A 25,491-nucleotide genomic window follows, 5' to 3' on the forward strand; every position below is an offset into this window, starting at 1 on the left:
ATCCAAGTTCTTTTGAATTTAAGATTTTGACACTGCATCTGCAATTAAATCCTCTCGTCCAGCCACATGTATAATTTTTAAATTGAATGGTTCGCAATAACATGCTCCACCAGAACAATCTAGCATTTTTATCCTGAAATTTCACCAGAAACTTCAAAGGGTTGTGGTCAGTATATACAACTGTCTCTGAAGAATTGTTTGCAACATACACTTCAAAATGCTGCAAAGTCAAAACCAAACTGAAAGTCTCTTTTTCTACAGTTGAATATTTTTTCTGATGTACATTCAACTTTCGTGAGAAATACCCCCCCTGGTTCTCAAGTCCCAGTTCATCTTTCTGTAGTAACACAGCACCAACATCCACATCACTGGTGTCAACAGCCATTTTAAACTGCTTTGTATAATCGGGTGTAGCAGTTAGTACAATTTTCAAGCTGTCAATGCAGTCTGAAACTCCTGTGTCCATTGGTATCCCCCTTTTCTTTTTTAATAATCCAGTCAATGGAGCAACTACACTGCTGAATTTTGGCACGAATTTTTGATAAAATCGACTCATGCCCAGAAATCTCAAAATGTCCCCTTTCTTTGTAGGCACTGCGAACTCTACAATAGCTTTTATTTTTGCATCCCGTGGGGCCCCTTGACCTTGTGCAACAATGTTCTCTAAATATGTAACTTCTGCAAATTAAATTTTGATCAAATTTACAACCAAATTGGCTTCCTGTAGTCTGTCAAACAGTTCCTTTAAGTGTTTTAGATGTTCCTCCCAGATTTGACTGAATACCACTAAGTTATCAATATAAACAACACAATTGCTCAGTCATTCAGCCACTTTGTTACTCTTTGAAATGTTGCTAGTGCATTTTTCATACCAAAGGGCATTACTTTGCATTGAAAAAGATAATCCAGCATCATAAAAGCTGATATTTCTTTTGCCCTTTCCGATAAGGCTACTTGCCAGTATCCTCACAGTGACTCACTTTTTGTGATAAACACTGACTGTCCCACTTTCTCAATACAATCCCCCAATCATGGAATAGGATATGAATCTGCCTTTGTTGCTGCGTTTACTTTACAGTAATCAATACATTGTCTTTGTGATCTATCCAGTTTTGGCACCATTACAATGAGTGTACCCCAATTTTTGTGACTGGTTCTATAATGTCATTTTGAAGCATAAATTCAATTTCTTTCAGCACTTGAGCCAATTTTACTGGATTTAATCTATATGGGTGTTGCCTTATTGAAACTGAATCCTCCACATCAACATCATGCAAAGCTAAATCTATTTTCCCTGGTCTATTTTCACAAATTGATTTGTGTGAGTGCAAAAGATCTTGTAAATCACTTCAGTAGTTTTCTGGAAGGTAACGTAAAATTACATTTAGATTCTTAAGTACTTCATCATTGTCCAATTTAATCAGAGGAAGGTCAGCTTCCGAATCTTTAATTTCTGTTTCCTCCTCCTTACAACTACTAGTATCTCCTTCTGTTTATCCTCTCTGTCAAAGTATAACCGTTTTAATTTTAGTTCCTATGCTGTAACTTCACTAACTTCAATGAACTAAACACCTCAGCCTCATTCTCTCCAATCTTCTCCTCCTGAGTAATCCTTTCAAAAATAGCTCTGGTCAACTGAGGTTCAACATCCTCTCCCTGTCTTTTAGATTCTTGCTCTTCCTGTTTAATTTTGTGCGCCTGTGATCTTGTCACCACACAATCTGGAAGCAATCAAGAGTGCTCTTTCTGTAAAACCTCTGTTGACTGTATCTCATTAGGTTCCTCTACTACAGTAGGCATAGTCAGTATTTGTGATCCAGCTATATCATTCCCTAGAATAAATTGAACCCCTGAAATAGGCAATTTCTCCAACATTCTAACAATTACCTCTCCTGTTTTCAAATCACTTTTCAAATTTATTTTATACAACGAGATAGGTCTAAACCCTCCATGTATTCCACTAACTAACACTTTTTCATGCAATAACCCTTCTGGACAGCAGATGGCACTATCCCATAACATTAATGATTGACTGGCACCAGTATTCCTTAGGATTTTGACAGTATTTCCTGCTTTTCCCAGAAAACAAGGATATACTTTACCTTTGCATAAAAAATCTTTAAACGTCTCTAACTTTCCCTTCAGAACTTCCTTGGGTAGGCTGTGAACACGTTTCCACCTCTCTAACTAATACTGACCCTTCCCTTTTCACCTGTACAAAGGCTACTAGTCTGTCTTGCTCTTGGGTCTCAGAGCCCACAGCACTTATACTTACAGAACTCTTCTGAGTTCCTATCGCTGCAAATGGTCTCATATTTAACTTCCAGCAATTTGATCTTGTATATCCAGCCTTGTTACAATGGTAACGTATTACTTTTGCTCCTTCACCTCTTCCTTTTACCTTTCCATCCTCAATAGACTGGTGTCTTTAAACTTGCTCATTTTCAATATCTCCAATTTCCTCACATCCTTTTCTCACACTGAACTGTCTGTGTGTAATGTCATAATTATTGGCTAAAACAGCAGCTTCCCAGATCTTTCCCTGATCTTTTTACTTTGTATTTCATCTAAATATGTTTTGATAGTTACTGGAATACAGGGCAGATAAGTTCCAGATTTGCACTAAGTGCGGTAGCGGGTGGGTTTTCACGCTGTATCATCCTAAACCTGCCACATTATTTATGCACTCCCAGGAAACACACCATTTCCATGGCAGGTGGGCTCTCATTCACCGGCGGGCGCCATATTGAAAGTCCAGCTGCAAGCACACATCTCAGTGCTTCCAGACCACCACTGCTGCATGCGAGACATGGCCCTGAAAATGAAGAAGACTGCAGCCCCCAGGTTCAGTGATGTGTCCCTTGAATGCATTTTGGATGCCATGGAGGCCCAACGGGATGTCCTCTACCCCGCTCTGGCAATAGGATGGGCAGCAACAGCACTAATCTGGCTTGGGAGGTGGTGGCAGTGGTGGTCAGCTCCCAACGCCCTTCAAAAGAGGACAGCCACCCAGTGCCACAAGGGGATGAATGATGATCTCTGTTCCGCCAGGGTAAATCACTCTTCTCATCACTCTCAACTCACAAACCCATCACACATCCACAGCGTCCTCACTCACTGTCAGTTCAAGGGACATCACCATTTACTCTCTCACACACACCTTCATTGACCTCATCCCATCCATGGGACCACTCACACAAGCCAGGCATACTTATCATCTGGCCTGGCAGGCATCCTGCTTACACTTTCTCCATCTATCTTCAAGCTGGCACACAACAGGGAGAGGTCGTTTACCAGTGGAGGAATGCCCAAAATCAAGGTCCTCATGGACTTTGAAAACAGAGCTGGCCAGCAGGGATCTGGACCGGTCCTGTGCTGACGTTGAGGTCGGCGCTGCTCTACCAAGTGAGGATCCAGCAGTGCAATGTCCATCAGACAACCATGCTGTGAGTGATGTGTCCTCTTTCACAGGCCACTGCCATGCACTAATTATCCCCCCTTGCTTTCACAGGCACATCTGCCAAACAGAGTCAATTACCCAGGGCCTCCAATCAAGCCCGAAAGAAATCTCTGAGGAGGAATCTGGAGGCACCCTCCCTGAAGTCCCATCACAGCGCTCACCCACACCCTCCACCAGCACAGAGACAGGCACCTCAGTGGGAGTTAGCATTAGAGTAGCCTCGGGATCAAAATCTGGTGAGCACATTGCACCGTCTGATTCACAGCAGGCGGAGGCAGGGACTTCCCAGGTTTCTGGCATTCGGAGGACTGCTGGAGGCAGAATGTTGCTGAGTCTGAGTCAGATGACGAGGCTCTGGACTCGGTCATGTCACAGTTGCTGAACTGGAAAAGCAGGCTCAGGAACATCAGGAAGGGATGTCCGCTGCACTGCTCAGATTGCAAGGCATGATGGAGGAGTCCATCCATCTTCAGGCTGAGGTGATAGCGTCGGCATTGCAATGCACTGAGATCAACACTGGCAGGATGGCGGCCACCAAGGAGACTTTGGTCCAGGACGTCATTCCTGCACTGCTGCGCGGGCTCAACTCCATCGCTGATGCCATAATTGTCCTGCAACAGTGTTTACGTGAGAGGGGTGCTGGGCAGCTCGATCTCATTCCAGCTACCCCTGCTCCTCAAGGAGCCCACCTGGGGCCCTCGGGCACCCATAGGGAGGAGGATCAGCAAGTGCACACTCCGGGGCCATCCATCCAGGTGACTCCGAGAGTATCCAGCCCATCCGACTTCCCCTCTTCCTGTGACCTCAGCAACTCCAGCTTCACAGGCTGTGGAGGGTGCCACTGCCACACAGCAGGACCCCGAAAGCAGGCCGGGGCCTGCCGAGTCTCGGCCTCCAGAGGGTGCCCGCCAAGGCCATCACAGACAGGGCGTTGTAGTCAGCAGGCTGCCTCCACCTCCACTGTGGATGTCCGGGGAGCACCAAGACGTAGCGGCAGGATTAGGGAAGTTAAGGAGAATTAGTTGCACATCCTGGGCATGGGTGTTAATCACTTGTACATAATGTTCACTATTGTCAATAAACTCCCAAGAATGTCTCCCTGCCTGTGGCTCCTTGTTCTGATGAGCAGTGTTCTTGTCACTCAGATGTGAAACCTTTCTGCACAAGATAAAAGGCAGGTGTCTCAGTCCAGGGTCACCTCCCTGTGCTTTGTGCGGCCTTCAGACCAAAGTGATGGACCAGCCTCACACTCCCTGGACACATTACTGATGCCTGTACCTCGGCGGTGCTGGTCATTGCTGCCAGAATGTAGTGGGCAGACGCCACAGAGTTCTCTCATTCTCTCTGTGTGCTTTCAGCACCTTTAAGGAGGGGCTGGCCCCCATTTCTGTAGCATCTGTGACCACTGATGCTGTGCTCCTGAAGGTGTCAGGTGCTGAAGGTGGACAAAGCATCAGATGTTTCTAAAGTTTCATGGCTGCATCTCTATGATATAACCTTGATCACAGAGTGCAAGTGATCTGCCCTCGACCAGACAGGAGTCAGATATTCTGAGGTTATGTGAAGATCTATGGAGTATCCTCACCGCATGTCGGCATCATCCTCCTGCAGTCGAGCAACTACTAGGGCCTTCACTGCATCTCCCATGACAATAGCATTCTCAGAGAAGGTGTTTGCGCTGCCATAAGCCAAACTGGAGTCAAACGTTCACTGATGCGATGTGAGGATCTATGGGGTCACCTCACTGCATGTCATCATCATCCTCCACAAATCTGGCAGCTATGAGGGCCTCCGGAATGCACCTGCCTCATCTAGCCAGTGCGAGGGCCTCATCCCCATCATCGTCCCCTCCAAGGAGCTCCTCACCCTCATCCCCATCAGCGGTGTCCTCATCGGAGGAGACATGCAGCTCCTCCATTTCCTCCTCAGCCAGCTCATCTCCCTGTTGCAGCGCCAGGTTGTAAAGGGCGCATCCAAAAATGACAATGCATGACACCCTCTGTGGACTGTATTGCAGGGCTCCACCAGCCCGATCCAGGCACCAGAACCTTATTTTCAGCATCCCGATGGTCTGCTCCACCAAGTTGCAATTTGCAGCATAAGCCTCGTTATACCGTCGCTCTGCTGCAGTCTGAGGCCGCCGCAGGGGTGTCATCTGCCACATCCTCTGTGGGTAGCCCTCCTCCCCGAGGAGCCATTCCTCTGTGGACCCTGGAAGACTCCAGAAATCTGTGACCGACTGAGGATGTAGGCGTTGTGCATACCCCTTGGAAACCGTGCACACACCTGCAGGATGCGTTTCTGGTGGTGCATGCCAGCTGCATGTTCAGTGAGTGGAACCCCTTGCGGTTGATGTAGTCCACCATGTGTTGTAATGGAGCCCTGAGCACCACGAGTGCAATTAATTGCACCCTGCACCTGTGGGAAACCCGAGATCTGGGCGAATCCAATCGCTCTTGCATCCTGGCTGTCCTGGTCCTGGTTGAAATGCACAAGGTTGTGTGTCCTCACAAAGATGGCATCCATGACCTCATGGATGCATTTGTGGGTGGAGGCTTGTGATATTCCACTCTGGAACTCTGAAAGGAACCACTGGCGTACAAACTGAGTGCTGCTGTCACTTTCTTGGCCACTGGCAGTGGATGCCCTGTGGTGCCAAATCCTGCAGTAGCTGGCAGATGTGACTGACCAGTTCCCGAGACGTGTGCAGTCTTCAGCAACACTGGTTCTCTGTCACCTGCAGGAAGAAAGGCGGCGTCTATAGACTCTGGGTATCACTAGGCACCGGCCTGCAATGGCTCACTGTGGCTCTCAGGCGGGAAGTGTGGGAGCCCCAACCACCTCTTCTTCCTGAGTTTGCTGCTGCTGCCTCTGTGCAGCCAGGAGCCTCAGTCGCTGTCTCTCCTCCATCGTCTTCACGCTCTGTAGTCCTTCAGGCATACAGCTAGTTCACCAGGCTCCATGATCCTGTTGTTGTACTCCTGCAGGATGAAAGAGAGAGACCTGGTTACCATGGGTGTACTAAGAACCTGTCCTGGTTATGTGTGATGGCCCCTTAACGCTTCCCGGAGAGTGCTGGCCACCACTTGCTTGGCCAGAGATTAGTGTGCTGCATGGCTGCCCTGTTAGCTTGAACCATGGAGGAAACTGGTCCAAACCGGGATGCTGACATTGCAAGAGGCTGTGAGCGCCTCCGGCAGTGACTGCTCCATGACCAGCTTTAGCAAGGAGATTGTATAACGCGTGCAGTCGTCCAACTGTTCTGCAGTCCATTAAAATGTGCAACCCTGGCAAGAGATGCACAATGTTACTGTGTACTCACCTCCGAGTACCCCACAAAGTGCAGGTCACCAAGTGCATGCCCTTTTGAAACCCATTGGCGTGCTTTCCTGCCAATGTGGACAGACAATCCAGCAGGGAGGTAGGGTGGGCAATTCCGGTGGGCTGGCCTGACAATGATATGCTGATTTATTACAATGAGGCTCCCAATGTCCGATGGCAGGAGATGTGGCCCGCCGTTGGTGGGCTGAGCGGACAATCGCGAACTGGTTTCCTGCTGTCATAAAACCAATTGCACCATATTGTCTGCTCACGTCACCGATCATGCCTGTGCCAACGGGCACCGAAAGTTCCACCCACTATTTCTAAATTCTTCCATAATCATAATTTCTCTTACATTTTCAAAAGTCTGTCTAACTTCAATGCCCTAAACCGTTGATCCCAGAGAATTTCTTTTTCTCGTGCAAACTCTACAAATGTTTGATTAAGTCTCTTTCTTACAGTGCTAAACTTCGACTGGTAAGCTTCAGGGACAAGCTCATAAACATTTAGTAGTGCCCTTTTAACTATCGCATAGCCCATTTCTCCTGATAAACTTGCATACACATTCATGGCTGTACCTGACAGAATACTTTGTGACAGTATGGTCCAAGCATCTCTTGGTTAATTCCATTTTAGAGCTCTTTTCAAATGAGTTGAAATATCTTTCTACTCCATCCTCCATAAATTTAGGCACTAAATCAAGAATTTTAGTTGAATCAAATTCCTCACAGGAATCAGAGTCTTCATCCCAATCACTATCTCTCCTTTCCTCCTTTATTCTAAGCTTCATTTTAGACAATTCATACTGTCTGGCTTCTTTCTCAGAAGCTCTCTATCTCTTTCCTTATCCCTTTTATCACTTGCTAAATTCTCTCTTTGAAGTTCAGTTTCAAATTTTCACATTTGTATTTCTTGCAATCTTTTCCTTTTCTTGGTTCCTCTTTTTCCCTTTGTAGTTTTTTTGTTTTTATTTATTTAAACATATCCTTTTCTTCAATTATTTTCATTTTCTTTCTCTTTTTCTTCCACTTCAAGTTTCTGCCTTTCCCTATCTCTTTCTATATCAAACTGCTTCATCTACAAAAGTAGTCTTACTACCTCTAGCTGTGACACACTGGTTCCAGGTGGCTCCTCCTGTAATTTTAAATGCTGAGTAAGTACTTTAACCATATGAACCTTACAAAATTCTATTTTTATCACTTCCTGCACTTCATCTGCTAGCTCTCTCAGCCGAGCCTTAGTCAAAGATTTCAAATACTCCACAGTTACATCTTCCACTCCCAGAAATGTCTTAGCAACTGTCAAAGCCATGTTGCAGTCCAACCACTTTAAAAATCCCTCAACATAAAACTCCTGAGGTCAGTACTCTCCTCCTGCTTGTATCCTTTAGACTCTCAAATTCCCATTCAATCAAGGAATTTTAAATCCTGCAAAGACCCCCCAAATTTGTTACAACCACAGACAATGTTATTTGCTGAGCAATCCAGGTCCCAGAGAGAAACCTGTCTTATTGATCGTAACCACTTTTCCTCCTCATTTTCAAAACAAAATAAAAAGCTACTGATCCCAGTAAAACCAAGTCCCTACCCATCTCCTAACTGGTTGGCTCGCTGTCAGCTGTAAAGCTTTGCCATAAATTTCAGTGCTGAGAATATTATTTATCAAATGGCCGTGTCATGCAAAAAGCTATAATACTGTTGTATAGTTCATGATGCAGTATAGAAACAGCTTTGGAGTATTCTGTGGCACAGAATGGCAGGTTGTGGGTTTACTCTTATTCATCCATATGATCAGTTACCAATTTCAGTCATCCCCTCGGACCCAGCAACTCCCTATAAAGAGGGAAACTAAATGAGAAAAACTTGACTACTCTTTTGCTTTGCTGATTGTCTCCATGCATGACACGCCTTCACTTGTTCCAGCCAACTTGAATCTTCACTTTATTGCTTTCCAGAGGAGAGAAATTGTTGGAAGGCTTTTGACTGCTGTTGCCTAGTTATGACCACAAATTTCAGCCCCCTTTTCAATAGAGAACCACCTTCCTCTAGGTATTGGGATCTCTTCTCCTACTCCAACCCCCTACATGGTTTTCTCTAATGCATCACTTATAAAAACCTCTCCCTAATATTTTGATGTATAGACATTTGCTCAGTGAGGCTGACCAACTCTGCCTTGAGTGCATTGACCAGCTTGCTATTGTTTCAGATGAATCCCTCCAGAATATTGGCCTGGAAGGCAAACATCTCAACTTCTACAATACACAAAATATTCCCTCCTTATGTAACAAAGTTTTAAGCTTATTTGAGTTATCAAAACATCTTGAGAAAAGTAAGAAAAAGGTGAACCCTCTTCAATTACATTTCTTGAATTCTCCCTGCTCTCTCATTTTTCCTCTTGCCCCTGGTTTATTAACTTGGTAACACCTTCCCTCTCTGAATCCAATTTCCACCTCCACCAGCTTCCCATTTTAGAAGCTGCCAGCTCGTGGCTGTGGTCCCCATGATTAGATTTGCGCCTCCTTTAAAATGGCAGATAAAGAGGAGTGTCAGGCAAAAGCATTAAGGACCTGTTTCGCTAATGTCAGTAACAGTCATTTCTAGATTTTGAGGTTTCACTTAAAGGGCACTTTCTCAACGTCATGCTCTGACCCATTGCAACTCCATGCCAGGGCCACTGATTTGGAAAATTAAGCTCAAGTTAAACCATGAGGGCAATAGTGGAGAAGCTTAATTTTTCACCTTCCTGTAATGGAGCTGGTCAAGGGCTGGGTATGAAAAGTGAGAACAGTTACACTCCCCAGCATCAATATTATTGATATATATAAAAATCTTCCCTCTTTTATAAATTAATGCTGTTAATAGTTGAAGTGTGAATTCGACTATCCTTGCTTTCTCTAGGCCATAAAGCTTTTTCAATCTTGTATGTAAAACTTGATGAAGAATAGATTAAGCCGCAGCGAGATATTGTGACTTTTCAACAAGAAGATTCTCTTTTATCCTCTATTTTCCTATAATGGCACAGATATTGATCAACTGAAGCGAATAATGGAAGTTGTTGGAACACCCAGTACTGAATTACTGAAGAAAATATCTTCAGAACATGTAAGTGAATGTTTGATCCTCATAGTAACTGTGTTCAATAAGCAAATTGTTTATCTCCTTATATAGTCATGAGGTATTGGATTGGAAAGTAAATCTTATGATAATATTCTGCCCTTTGCCTTTTTAGATAGGTTTTCCTCCATTTTCTCCTGCTTGTTGACTATTTTGGTTCATTATAGTTCCAGGGTAATTGTGAAAACTAGGTGGTCAACGTTCGCACATGATCCTTAGAAGTGTGTGTTAACAGGCTATTCAAAGACAAGAGCTATCATAACCAAGCTCTATTGATCATAAGCACTTTCAGGAACAATCAGCCACAGGAACCCAGATGGTTATCCCTTCTCTAATCAGGGGTTGCTGCAACCAATTGTATGGCCCCAACTACTGCCATGGCTGAGATCTGCTAATCCATCAAAAACCAGGAGTCAAAGTAGGATTACTTTGGGCCAAATGGCCTGTTATAATTTAAATCAACCCCTGTTGTTTATCCTCAATTCAACGGTTATCCTAATCCCATATGCCCACCCTATTCTCAAATTTCTTTATCCCCTCCTTTTCCTCCTAACGCCTGTCTAACATATTCTTACATGTTCACATGGTCTCTAGATTAATCAGTTATCTAATAGTGTTTTCCACAGCCTCTCACCCTTCTTGCACAAGCAGCTCATGGTTTCTCTTGCATTTATTTTAATGGGCAGAAAATTGCAACATGCATTTGATTTTGCAATAAAGGTTCCCACACTCCTTTCCGAGCTTTCATACCCATTGCTAAAGAGGAATCTGTCCATTCTATTCTTGGGAACAGAGAACATGACACCATAGGACTCAGAAGTTTTTGAGTTTCATCCTATGCAAGCTGGTTAATCACACAGCACCATTTGAACACAGTAATGGTCTGAGCTGCACTGCCTATCCAGTCAGAGGACAATCCTGAGCTTGGCATTCTTGAATGTAAAATAAGAGAAATTTGCAACTTTTTTAAATTGTTCTATAAATGATGACCTGGAAATTGAATTAGCTAGACTTCACATGATTGTGAATTTATTTAGTTTGTTGCTACTTTACTTTGCAATAATATTATATTGTATATGCTTTATTATTCATTGTATTTTCCCAATCTCGGCATTCCATAAAATACACTGCTAATACAACCTAAAAATTACTCCTGTGTCTTCCCTTTAACCTGTATAATAGTTTGAGATAAGCTTACATGTCAAATGAAGAACTGGCTTGAAAACATCTCAGCGTAAGCAATGCAAAATACTATTTTGGCATTAATTTTGGAGATTCACTTTCATTTCCAAAATTGTAAAGCAAAGGTTAAAGTTTTGATTTTATATAAATTAAAATAAGATAGTCACGCTGAGAGCATCAGCAGATGTTTAAGTTGGCTCCCCAATTATGTCTGAATCATGCTGGATCCTGTTCTGCAAACCTTAAGGCCACTGGTCGTGGTTAGGGAGTCAGAAGATAAACCGAAGATTGTTCTACTTACCTTTTTATTATATTGCAGCAAAAATTGGAGATCACAGGGACAGGAGATCGGAAAAGATGGAGCTAGGACAGCAAAGGAATAGTTCAGAAAGAATAGTGTACACATAGAAAGAGTAGTGGATAATTACAGAGAACAAATAGTGTGGCAGGAAGAAAGGAATAAAAAAAAGTGAAGCAGCAAAAACCAAAAATTGAAATTGTAAAAAGCAATAAGAAAATTAGTGAGAAGAGGATGAATTCAATGGAGATTGAATCGAGCCCTTTTGCAGGAAAACATGTGAGATAATCAATGCGAGCCAGGGAAATACATATTCATCACACAATAACAATTTATATTTGCATAGCGCCTTTAGCATAATAAAACATCCCAAGGTGCTTCACAGAGGCAAAATATGATACCGAGCCACATATTAAGGCCAATGATCAGAAGGTCAAAGAGGTAGGTTTTATGGAATTTCTTAAAGGAAGAAAGAGATGTAGAGAGCTGGCAGAGAGGTTTAGGAAGGGAATTCCAGAGCTTAGGGCCTAGGCAGCTGAAGGCACAACCACCAATGGTGGACTGATTAAAATCAGGGATGTTCAAGACCAGGATTAGAGAAGGGCAGATAGCTCAGAGGATTGTAGAGCTGGTGGAAGGTACAGAGGTAGGAGGGGTCAGGCCATGGAGGAATTTGAAAGCAAGAATGAAAATTTTAAAATTGAGGGATGTTTAACTGGGGGCCAGTGTAGGTCAGTAAGCACAGAGTCAATGGTAATAGGGCTGATAGGCAGACTTCATTAAAGACTTGCGCACTTCCTACAAGTCATTTTATTTGTGACCTGCTTTTCTTCTTTTTTATGTTTCTGTATGATTTTGAATATTAATTATTCTAAACATGTTGAGCCCAAGGCTTGCATAAACATTAATGATTTTGGTTTATTCTAAACCCCATTAAAATTTTATCCTGGATTTTGTTTTAAACTTTGGGGACTTCGTTTCTACATGAATTATTTATATGGGAATAACGTGATGTGGTATCAAATTCTAAATAAATATCCAAGAAGAAAGATCTGCAGCTTGTTAACAAATCCTTTACTTCTCAATACACTGACAATATGAATTCTAACGTTTAGTGGCTCCTGAGAAACAAATGCTGGCATCTTGACGATTTAAAATTTCCCAAACTCAAATTCTAATATAAATTTCAAGATCTTCTGGTAACAAATTAATTTGTTGAAGCCCGAGGAGCTAAAATTCCAGAATCCCACTTAATTGGTGAAGCAGAAACTCTGTCCCAAGTTGTGGCCTGAGGTTAGTGCATGGTTGGGTTGCTCCCTGGTAGCTACAGGGGCACTTCAGCGCTTCCCATCCTAATCAGCTCTGTAAGATGGAGAAGATGGCATAGTGGTAATGTCACTGGACCAGTAATCCAAGGGCCCAGGTTAATCCTCTGCAGGACATGGGTTCAAATTCCACCATGGCAGCTACTATTGGAATTTAAATTCAATAAATAAACCTGAAATTGAAAGCTAGTCTCAGTAATGGTGACATAAAACTATCAATTGTTGCAAAAACCCACCTGGTTCATTAATGTCCTTAAGGGAAGGAAATCTGCAATTCTTACCTGCTCTGGCCTACATGTGACTCCAGATCCACAGCAATATGGTTGGCTCTTAACTGCCCTCTGAAATGGCCAAGTGAACCACTCAGTTCATGGGTAATTAGGGATGGGAAACAAATGCTGGCCTTGCCAGTGATGCCCACATCCCATGAAAGAATAAAGGGAAAAAAGCTCACAATTCTTAACCACTGTGAACTTGCTTCTAGATATCAAAGGAAGCTTTACTAATATCTGGAAGTTTGTACCCTCTATGCTTGAATATTGTTTGCAAGCCTTGAAACCTAAATCAGCAATAAACTATAGATTGTTTATGTAGAACCTGCCCCGACCCGATTGCAAACACTGCAATGGGTAAGCATAGATTTATTGCCCATTCATAGTCAGTCTCACCTCCCGGACCATGCAGAGGTTATTAAAACATGGCCAAGCCTTACGCTACTTTCAGATCCATTACTATTACCACCCTACCAATCATCCAGTGTAATTTTGGCTGAAAAACCATGGAATTCCGCTTGCACTGTTTCTGAGAGGAAATTAATGGCCATGATATCCAAAATACCATACACGCTTTTGCCAAAACATTGTACAAAGCAGTGTTTGGAATAAAGAAAACCAGTGCTGGATTCTTGCTGTGGCTGGAGAGTCTCTCTGCTGACTATACGTATCGGAAAACCATGATTCTCTATTATTAATGCAAAGCGTGGCCAGGTTTTTCTGCCACGCATATGAACTAAGTAAATTGTCCTTTAGAGCAATGGCGCTCAAAGTTTTCTGGGCCATGCTCCACCAATGAATTCTGATCGTTTCAAGCCTTACCCTATAAATTCCATTAGGTATATTCTATATTGGAGCTCAAAGTTTCTTCTTGACATTTTTATCTATGCTGCAGCACATCTGTCCCACACTGAACCCAAGAGACTATTCTAAGTGATTAGAACAACTGCCACATGGCCAGACCCATGCGACTCCCCAAACTCTATAACTTCTCTGCCTTCACTGGAAAAACTTCATTTAAGAAAAAACCTCATGCTGCTCTGTCACAATCGTATATTTAAAAAAAATGTTCTTTACGGATCAAGAGAGCACAGACCACGCAAAAATACGAACTTGTTTAAAAAGAATCTCAACCCCTTCCTGTTTGTCACAGGCACGTGTGATTCTTGACTCAGCTCGTGATGAAACATTTGCCATAGTATTAGAATTCTGGGAGACGATGAGGAGTACGGTGTTGGCCTTGCATGGGCCCTGTGCAATGGATCAGCTTAGGGCCCCTACATATCACCAGACAATGATAGTAAATATGACCCACTTAATCAGGTGTCAGATCCACATTTCTATGATCAATAAGCAATATTTGGAAGTCCTGCCTGGCTTGAAGCCCAATGCAAGCATCTATCAATAGGTATAAATTGGGGTGTAGTGAGCATACCTTTGGTGCCGCTTCATCTATGTGCATTCATTCTTTGCTCCTGCTCTTCCTCTATCTAGCACTAATACAGAGGGATTCCTAATGGGACGGCCATGCTGTCCAGTTGAAATAGCACGAAAACAAAAGAAACTGACATTGCCTCTAAATTAAGTGAATGATGCCAATAATGTAAAAATAAAACAATATAGTGCAGGTTAAAAACTGGAAAAGGCTGGAGAACAACTTTCAATCTTCTGTGCAATCATGACAAAATCCAACTCTCTGACATCTGTTTTCGAATGTTATGACTAAGGCACAATAGAACCTTAGCCTTATCTAAATTTAATTACATTGCAATGAAACTCCCATCAGTTGCTGGCAGGAACTTGCTTGCCCAAAACCTCACCCACTGAAAGTTGTTGGCCAGCATGTTATGGCAGCAGATTCAGTGTACGCAATCTCTCACTTACACCCACCCACCTCCCTCAGACTCGTAATGAGATTTGTTGTCCGTATTGCAGATAGCAGGGCTCGTCTCATCTCTGCATTAGTCATTGGGTTTAAGCACCTTTCTAACCTGGAATTTCAGTAAATGGTCTATTAGGAACACACCGTCTCCCTGGGAAAGCCATGTGTGTCTTTTCTTGGAGATTAGCTTGAACAACACCAAGGAGTGAATTTTAACCTAGAGTGGGTTTCAGGCACAGAGGATAAGAGGGAAGTACGCCCGCTGTCATAAATTTCAGACTGGTGATATTTTAACACCTGTTTACATTTGATTGGCAGGCTTCCCATCCAATTGCATCTGGAATGAACAGCCTAACCACTTCCTGGCAGTAATTTCCAGTGGGCTTTCAGAGCCCTACTTAAAGCCAAAATACATCTCTCAAAGGGAGATTGCATTCACTTTACTGACATTGCTGCCTCTTTGTGCTGCAAACAGGAAGATGAATCAGTAGCAATCGTCTCCTGATGGTGACAATCATTCCTGCAACTCATCCTCCCTCCTAAACAACGAAGTTAGAATGACATACATGATAAGCTGTGACTGCTTATTCAGGGTGAGCAAGGGAAAGATCAGAAACGAGCAATCTCCAAGCTTAGAAATCTCTTGGGAATCAAAAAAAAACACAATAGTACACAGATCCTTTTGATCTAAGTGCCAGCATCCATCTATCCCTTCCAGTGCTTCTAGCCAGCCTCTGAAACCAATGCAGAAGATTTTACTCAGCAGTTTGATGGTGGGCAGGATAACATTAAAAAGATGTCAAGATCCTAAAGACATTATGGGATGCTAATGGATGTTTATTCATGAGACATTAGTCTGCTTCAACAGGCACATCAGCCACCTAAGAAAACTGATGACTGAAGCAGCTGTGGACAGAAATTGAAATGCATTGGTGCACTGAGATGTTGGAAGCAATGTTAACTGCATGCCCAGCCTGTTACAACCAGTAGGGTTGGGTTAAAAACTTTTCTCAACACTGGTTTCAAATTATTTCTTAGAAATTTTAAGATTTTTTTTGCTAACTGTGCAGATTCTCCAAACAGTCAAGGTGATAACAGATAGTAGCAAAATACTGTGGATGCTGGAAATCTGAAATAGAGAGAAAATGTTGGAAAAACCCAGCAGGCCTGGCAGCATCTGTGGAGAGAGAAACCGAGTTAATGTTTTGAGTCCGAATGCCTCTTCAGAGCTCTGAAGAGTCATATGGACTCGAAACATTACCTCTATTTCTCTCTCCTGTAAAGAACCTACTTTTTATTTTCTTGGACTGTGGCTTTAAAAACTACCATGGATGCAGTTGAAAGACATGTTCACTGGAGCAGGGTGAGGAATATCTACAATGTTGCTAGCCTGGAACATAGGGTGCCATAAGAGAACAGGATGGTGCCGGAAAGGAGTTCTGGACTAGGGGGAACTGCCTAACAACAGCATTTTAATTGGCTGCTGACCTCATGACCAAGGTTTTGTGTGATAGCAGTGAGCAGAGAGACCCTAGCCTGCAAAGAGAACACACCTAACCCCTCTCTCTCCCATGTGTGTAAGATTCCAGTAAATCTACATGGCAAGCTAGCTGGCTTTTTCTTCATATCTCTCTAACCTGCACTCTGAAAAACCCCCTGTCAAGAGGAAAAGGGGAAAAATCACCAGTAGAGACATTGAAAAGCAAGTTTTTCAACCAATGAATCACAGACTGAAAGTGCTGGGTGACCACCTCATGTTATCAACAACAAACTGCAAGGAATTTAGAAGACATCAATTAAAATCAACCCATCTTAACCTGTACTCCGGATTGGGGCTATTAAACTGTTTTACCTTTGTGTGTTTGTGTGTGTGTGTGTGTTTGTGTGTGTAAGAAGGGGTTGAATTTAAGTTATTGAGTTAGAAGTTAGCAGTTCATAGTTCTTTTGCCACTAGTTAAAGACGATTTGTTCAATAAACAGTTATTTATTTATTAAGTTTACAAACCTGGTGCTCATATTCTGTTATCCTAAATTAAGCCGTTAGGTAGAATTGCAGCAATCTGGTGGTTTGATCAAACCTTTTACATTTGTCACAGCTCGGGGAACAGTGTGACTCGATATTACAGTGCACTATCCCCAGAGAGTCGTGACAGTCCACAGATGCTGCCAGAGCTGCTGAGTTTTTCCAGCATTTTCTGTCTTTAAAGTGACAACAGACTTTGATTTTATAACAAATAGCAACAAGAACTCATATGGTTGATTATAGCTAGAGTTCCTTGTTATGAATCATTGTACTTTGTACATTCAAGCACTGAAATGTTTCCATTCCTATGCTGCCAATGAAATGCCATGTTTGAAACAGTCTTTTGTAGGGGAGGCAGTATTCCAAGTTTGTGATATTTCTCATAGTAGCATTCTTCTAAAAGAGGCCAGTTGGACAGGATTTACTTTAGGAAACTCTAATCTGTTAAATGACAAGTGGTTAACTCTTTCCAGGCTAGAAAATACATTGAATCTTTACCGTACATGCCCCAAAGAGACTTGAAAGAGCTATTCAATGGTGACAATCCTTTAGGTAAGGCTTTTGCATTTAAACTCAATGTAAGTGTTCTGTATGGGGATAACCGTTCTGTTTTGTGGCCTGATGTCTCTTTCTTGTAGCAAGTACAAAATGTCATTGTGAGAATCAACAGTAATGTACTCTGCCATCGTAGTTCGTCCTGCACTATTGGCCTTAGCACTTCATCCAGATTTCACAGTTGAAAATTAACCTTCATAAAATATATCAAATGCAGACTGTCATTAATTATGAAATTAAATATGTTTAGTACATAATTCCAAAAATATTTAACAGAATAAACAGTTAAGAAAAGTCTGTACAAAGAAGGCTGCAATTCAAGATATACGTTTAGGATTCAGTCCATTTTTATTTGAGTTTAATATCCCAGGAGTAAATATATATAAATACTTATAACGAAAAATGTTAATCTTTTGACAAAGCTGTGATTTAACAGTCATGCATAGCATTCAGATTCATTTGGCCATCTTTAATTTACTGTACAGCAAACTGGGATTATTAGCAAATTTTATATTATGCAAAACCTCTTCCAAGTAGAAACATTTTTCTTTGTCTATGCCTTGGTGCTGTGCAATCTGCTTCATTTACACTCCAGGATGCTTACTGCCAATGGCAGTGGCAACACAAACATTGGCAGCTGTCTGCCCCCATTAACAACCGCTGTTTATTTTATTGTGGTTGCTTTACTCCCTCTGCTGGCATGAGGGAAATCCACCTCCACATTGCCAGAAGCAGTACCCCTGTTGTCAAAGCCAAGGTTGCTGGTGACATTGGTGTATCAGGATGAACAGTAAAAGGTGTTGCATTTGTGCAGTGAGACCAGTGGGTAGAAATTTTTCAAGGCCTGGTTTGTGCTGGAGGGCAGCAGTAAACAGTGGGAGAGGTGGTAGAGTATGGCTGTCAGAAATTATATGGAGCTGGGAGGAACATTAATTTAAAAGAAAATGTGAACTCTTCATTTTAATGGTGGCCACTTGGTAGGCTGCAAAAACACTTGGAAAACATGAATGGAGCATGTCAGAAGCCAGGTCCATTGTCTGCTCTGCAGGAGATAATATCCCTGAGGGGTCCTCAAACAAGCATAAACCCCTCATTATTGTATGCAAGCAGTCTAATATTCATTATAGGTAGCTACCTGGACACCTGAAAATCATCAGAAGACAATATAGCACTGGGACATTTTACAGATGTCTTTGAGGTGGAGGATGCAGTCCTACAAATTTAGTCATTTTTGTTTCCTTTCTCCATCTCAAAAATGAGCACAAGATTGACTAATTTAACCTCTAGAACTGTGAACCTGGTACTTAACTATACATTACGATTGAGAAAGTTAAGAACAAGCAGCTTTCTGAACCAAACAATAATATGTGAATGATTTAATTGATCACGAGATCAGAATCATGGGCCGAATGGTCCTGGGTGTTCAGGTGCACATCAGGTGTTTAAGAGGGTTCACCTGGTGGTAACATTCATCGAATTTCTTGCTGGTGTTGCCACTGGTTAACACTGAAAGGATAAGATAGAGAAGTTATTTGTTTTCTAGTTGTGGGGAAGATATGCTGATATAGTTGAATGACAAAGACCAGGGGCAGGATTTTCACCCCCACATGGGGGTGAACATGGAGGTGGGTGAACATGAAAATTCGTGCCACAGGTTGGACTTCCAGTTTGCCGGTACCACCCTGCAGCCAGCTCATTTTTCCGCAGGCAGAATCAGCAGCTGAAAGGTTAGTTGCCCTTTAAGGCCTATTGTCAGAGGCCAACTGGGTCATCAAAGAACGGTCAGGCCATCTGCCTGGAAGCAGCCTTCGGTGACGGACCAGGGAAGCCAACACTCCAGGCAGGATCTGAGGCCCTCCCAGCCTGCTTGGCCACAGCTGCACCCGCAAACTGCAATGTGGATGGAATTCCCCCTCCACACTGGTTGCCTGGTGTGAGACCATTTTTTATGATTTTTAAAATGTGCAAAGAGGGTGCCTCAAAATGGAGGACACCTTCCACCCTCACCTTGTGAGCTGCAGGCTACAGCTCTTTCCATGCTGGAGGGGCTCCTATTGGCCCTCCAGCTTAGAGGGCCTGCCCAACCTCCTTAATGGAGTGATGAGCCCACCTTCTGTCTGCTAATTGGTCAATTTGGGGTAAATCATTGCCAGGCGACTGAGGGGTTGTGACCCCAACCCAAAAGGCAAAATCCTGCCCAGCCTTTAGTTGCTCTATTTCATTTCCCCCTCCAAAAATGTTTCTTCAAGACAGTGGATGCTAGATTAATTTATTTGAAGTTGTTGCATAAATTGCACTGTGACCATTATGAGGGGTAAATATAATCTAGGTGTTGTATGTAAATCTTTTATATAGTTTATCTTGGTCCCTTCCAATCATAGCTGTAGATCTGCTTCAGAAGATGCTTATACTTGACACTGATAAGAGGATAACTGCAACAGATGCTCTGACTCACCCTTACTTTGCTCAGTATCATGACCCTGATGATGAACCAGAAGCAGAACCATATGATGAGTCAATAGAGAATAAGGAACGGACTATAGAGGAGTGGAAAGGTAGGCATTTCTCTCTCAATTTCAAATTACATGTACTATTTTTGTTGAATTATTCCAAATGTTGAGCATCCTAATAACAAGCAAAAAGTTCTACCATTTTAAGCCAGCGTAGATACTTGTACAGATATACACTCTCATCCATAATGGTCTCCATGACTGAATTACCACTTAACACACACACACTGCCTTGGCTCACAATAGGTGCTTGACAACTTTAAAGCACCTTGCATAATATCCTCGTGTTGATAAAAAAGAAGAAAAGCTACTAAACAATTATCCTGACAGAGCCAGGAGACAGAACCAAGCAGAAGCAGTGAAGTAAGTGGGCTGGGAGTGGTCATCTTTCTTCACCACTGCAACTTTTAATGTTAGGATTAGCAGCATTTATATTGGCGATACTGGGCACTTAAAAGCAAAAGCACTCAGGAAAAAAAAAACATGGTTTTCAATGTTCTACATATTCTGGAATTTCTGCAGCAGCAACATCCCTGATTATGCTCCAGTACAACTGTACTAGAACTCATTGCATTGCCTGGATCTTACCATGTTGTCCTTAGAGGCCATAATACACAAGGATAATTTTAAGCCCAAGTGATGTCATTCATTGTGTCTTTGCAAGAAATGCTGTCACTCCTGCTGTAGCTCTGCTTGGGAGGTCACCTTGGGTGAAAATGATCAGAAAGGAAAATAATTTACAATGCCTTCAGTTTGTTACTCTGCTTATCACCACATCTACTGATCATGAGGTGTCCAGCAAAAAAATTACCACATGAATAAAAGGAAATAGTTGTAACAGGGAGTGTGAGAAACAGATACATCATCCTAACACATAACCCAGTGCAATTGAGAAGGTGAATGGTCTATTGGGTGTATCAACTGGGTTGAGAGAATGATGAAGGATGTTGCAGTCATGGTAGACTAATTCTTTTAAATACAAAATTCTTCAGCCAATCAATTCACTTAGGTGAATTTTAAAAAATCATTGCACATGGGTGATGCTGCCTACAGAGAAGGAAGGAGCACTTAAAGAAGATGGCATCAGTTAGTTATCCCAATTTGTCCTGAGAACAGCCCCTGGAGTAAATAGGAGTGTTTTAAAAACTCCAAGAACACTGTCATCAAGTTTAAAAGTGGATCCTGCCAGATCCAAGTTTTTTTTAAATCTCAATTGGTATAAAATCCTCAATAATATCACTCTCTCTAATAGAAGAACCCCATGTTTTCATTAAACATTTTGGGACATTCACTGTAGTATCATTTTACTATGCTTTTAGGAACATGCCAGAATCCATAAATGTAAGCAACAATTTAACAACCAGTAATTATTTGTACTGTTTCTTTGTTCTAACCTTAAGTTAGAACAAAGTGCATTTTATAAATGTTCTTGTATAATAGGAGTCACTGTACTTCAAAAAGCGATTCATTGTGCAAATCATTTTGTCTTTCTGACATGGAGGGTACGCCAATATTACTGTAATAGTTTATTATGGTGAATAGAATTATTATGGTGAATAGAATTATTATGGTGAATAGAAGGTAAAATTCATTTTTATGTTCACAGAGCTTACATTTGAGGAGGTAAACAGCTTTGAGTTGCCACCATGTACAACGGATAACATGGAGATGGAACCTTAGGAGCAGCCTCATTACCTGTAGTAAAAGATAAAAAGCATTTCAGTTGCCTGCTGGTATATGACTTATCACGGGGCTACGTTTTGGATATAGCTTCACCACCTCCACAGCTCATCACACAACAGGACCGATATTTTGGATATAGTCAACTTAAACCAAAAAGAACAGATTTTTTTTTAATTTTAGTTGGTTGAGCCATGTCTTTTTGCATGACTGTCTTCTGTAAACAGTTAATAAACCAATCCTGTCCGGCATTCATGCCAAATATATCAATGACTTTTTATGTCTATATCAATACCTGATGTTATGATTGCTAAAGTTGGCCAATGGCACTGACTCGTACAAAACATGTCCTTTTGAGAGCACAAATTATTTTAAGGTGTCAATAAGTAACTACTATTTACTTTATCTATCATCATTCACCCTGCTTACAGAAAATACATTTAGGAAATGAACAAACCACAAGTCAGAAAAATTCTGAATTAAACTAATTTTGTTGTCTTCATCTCTGTACACATTAATTTTAAGCATAAACAATATTCCGTATAAGCCTTTGCTGCTTTTGTGTTTTTATCAGCAGTAGCAAAGCACATTTTAGTTGACACTTCAATGTAATTTTTGCGAAGGATCGCGGCGTGATAAAAATTGCATCAGAGAAGCGGACAATCGGGCATCTGCTAATGGTCTGTTCTTCAGCTAGGGCTATTGGCTCTAATCCCACTGAATACCTTATTTGCAAAATTACAGCACATTGTAATGTTTGATTCTTGTTAGGTTAGTAGCTCTGTTATCTCAGCATTCGGGATCTGAAATGCTTACATTTATCAAGGAACTCCTTCTGTGCAAACAGGAAATTCCTATTATATTTGGATTCTAAGTTTACAAGAGATTGTTGCTAGGAACTCGTTACTGTGTAATATCATAGCTCATAAGATAACTGGGGCGGAGGGAGGAATGAATCCTCTGCATCAAGTGTAAAAGAAATGCAAATTATTTACCAACAGATTGATTTATTTTGTTACACATAGCATGGAGGGATTTTCCCCTCAGATGTGTTAATACCTAAAAGTCATTGTGTTACTTAGTGTATAAGCCCATGCCTGCCAAGGTGAGAAGATAAACTGTGTAAAAGTGCATTAAAAGCCACAGGACATGACACAATAAACATTGTAATGAAAAGACGGCAGTCCTAGTAGACATCTGAAAGATTTATAAAATAAAGTCCAAGTAATTTATAAATCTTAAAGCCTTCATTGATCTAAAACTGTAACAAGCCTCTGGCAAATACACATTTCTTTTCAACCACAAGAATCCTCACTCAAAATTTACCTGTCATAGAACAAAAAAAAAATAGCTAAGAATTGAAACCAATTCTCCTATTGCAATTTCCTTTTAGTGTATTTCATTCTCATTTTACAATTTTATGAATCATGATTTAATTATGTTGTGACCAGATCAGAAGGAGTCAAATGGCTCCCCTCTTTTCATCTTCCTCAGTTGTTACAACAAAGATTCAGGTTCCTTTTTTCACGAGGTTATACCTTTTCTGAATCCAAACGTATTTACCTATTCAAACTTTGAGCAATAAGGAGCCAACCAAACAAGGTTTTCTTGAGTTAAATAAGCAGCAAGTTTGTTAACCACTAAACCAGAGGGAAAAAAAACACATGTCTCACACACACAGGTATCAGAAATAAGGGAAATTAGAGTCCAATAAAAAAAGTTAAAAGAATATATGAGTAAGTGACCTTTCATTGTCCTTGAGGTGTAGATTTTCAAACATTGCAGCCTATTTGGAATAGCTGATTTTGTGGATGCAGTCAAATGTAGAAGATGTTACAGTTCGCTGGTAGATTTCTAGTAAAGTTGACTTTCGAACTGGGGAATACACTTGTTCCGAAAGAGAGAGAGCCCAGCTTTCAGCCTGTTTCATTAGCTGAAAACTTCTTGCAATCTCTGTGCAGTGGCTGCAGCCTGGCCTGGAGTACTTCACCCACTGTGTATTTCCAAGGAGTTTTGGGTGGGTCTGTCTGTGGCAGCCATAGTTTCAATATCCAGTACTTTGCATTTTAATGTCACTTCCTTAGACAGTGACAAATTTCTATGGGTCTCTGAATGATAGGAAATGTCTCCTTCTTTGCACTCCCTTGAGGGTCACTTCTTTGTTTTTTCACCTCCTCGTTGCATTTTTAAGTAATTTGTTCTGTCATTTCAAATTGCAAAACTTCTTGTCAGTTGAAAGTTTAAAAATATTTTCAAAATTAAAGGGGCATAGTGTAGTAATTATAGTTTTTTTTAGTGTGCAATGTACCTTTAAGAATAGTACTTGTTAGGCAAGATCACATGACCTGTAGTAAACAATAGGAGAGTAGCACAGGCTACCTCAGCAGTCATTGTAGAGATGGAGTTGGAGTTGAAAGCCCACATGTAGTTGCTGCTGAGTATATTGTAAATAAACTTAATGATTCCACCCAAGAAGTGTCTGTGGATCAACTCTATCACCAACAGCACAACTCAGCTACTCTATAACAAACTGGTGATGAGGATAAAATAGGATTGAACAGAAGAAATCAAGTTAAAAAGAAAGGAAGATATACTTACCAGGTATGCTGTCACTTTAATTTAAAGCAAAAACAGGCCCTGATCCAAATGGCTGAGAAATCTCCCGGAGCACCCCTGACATTTAATAAAAAAAAGCCAAAATTTCAAGATCCCTAAGTGAGAATCCACTAGATGGGTGAGCAAATCATTAACCTACTGAGCCGGCGGGGCTGCCGCCTATTTTATAATGCAAGTACAGATTCTCTTTTTTAGAGAAGTTGGCACACAGCTTGTGAGTTTTATAAAAAATGAAAAAAAACATGCAGAATCACCCAGAAAAGGGAGAAGAAATCACTGCTGTGCTTTTTCTGAACAGGAACGAAGCTTTATAAAGTTAAAAGAGAAGAATGCCAACGATCGCGGGGATCCCGCCAAAACTCAAAGCTCAGGAGAAACAGCACAGAAAAGTCGAGTCCTGCAGAGACAGCCCGAGGAAAAACAAGGTGACTTCTTAAAGTGGCAATACATTTAAAGTGACGAATGCAAGAAAAATGGCTATGGACAGAAAATTAGAAGAGACCCCAGAGATAAGGCAACGAGTGACCCCAGAGGGAGGGCGACTCTGCAGAAGGCATCGAGAGACCTCAGAGGGAGGGTGATTCTGCGGAAGGCACTGAGACCCCCCAGAGAGGGGGCGACTCTGCAGAAGACAATGAGGGACACCAGAGAGAGCGACTCTGCGGGCCTCAATTATTTACTATCTATATTAATGACTTGGAGGAGGGAGCAGAGTGTAATGTATCCAAATTTGCTGATAAACAAAAGTGGGTGGGAGGGCATGTTGTGATGAGAACATAAGGAATCTGCAAGGGGATATAGATAGGTTGAGTGAGCAAAAACTTGGCAGATGAAGTTTAATGTAGAAAAGTGTGAGGTCGTGCACTTTGGTAGGAAGAATCAAAAGGCAGACTATTATTTAAATGGAGAGTGACTCCAAAAAAGTGCAGCACAGAGGGATCTGGATGTTCTTGTGCATGAAACACAAAATGTTAGCATGCAGGCGCAGCAAGTAATTAAGAGGAAAAATGGAATTTTGGCCTGTATTGCTAGGGGGTTGGAGTTCAAAAATAGGGGAGTCTTGTTACAACTATACAGGGTGTTGGTGAGGCCGCACCTGGAGTACTGTGTACAGTTTTAGTCCCTGTATTTAAGAAAGGATATACTGGCATTGGAGGCAGTTCAAAAGAAATTCACTAGGCTGATTCCTGGGATGAAGGGGTTGACTTATCAAGAACGGCTCAACAGGTTAGGCCTTTATTGATCAGAGTTTAG

The 25,491-nt window shown here is 41.7% G+C and overlaps 1 protein-coding gene across 1 annotated transcript in view; it reads left to right on the plus strand.

Moving 5' to 3' along the window:
- LOC144687345 (mitogen-activated protein kinase 11-like) overlaps positions 1-21,885 on the plus strand; it is a 51,284-nt gene extending 29,399 nt beyond the window's left edge. Inside the window, exons 9-12 of the mRNA XM_078553334.1 lie at positions 9,803-9,882; positions 17,350-17,428; positions 19,813-19,986; positions 21,548-21,885. Of these exons, the coding sequence (XP_078409460.1) occupies positions 9,803-9,882; positions 17,350-17,428; positions 19,813-19,986; positions 21,548-21,621 (407 nt within the window). The 3' untranslated portion in view covers positions 21,622-21,885. The remainder of the gene's footprint in view (positions 1-9,802; positions 9,883-17,349; positions 17,429-19,812; positions 19,987-21,547) is intronic.
- The last annotated feature ends 3,606 nt before the right edge of the window (positions 21,886-25,491 follow it).

The sequence above is a fragment of the Cetorhinus maximus genome, chromosome 12 (genome assembly GCF_964194155.1).
Source record: "Cetorhinus maximus chromosome 12, sCetMax3.hap1.1, whole genome shotgun sequence".
Lineage (NCBI taxonomy): Eukaryota > Metazoa > Chordata > Chondrichthyes > Lamniformes > Cetorhinidae > Cetorhinus > Cetorhinus maximus.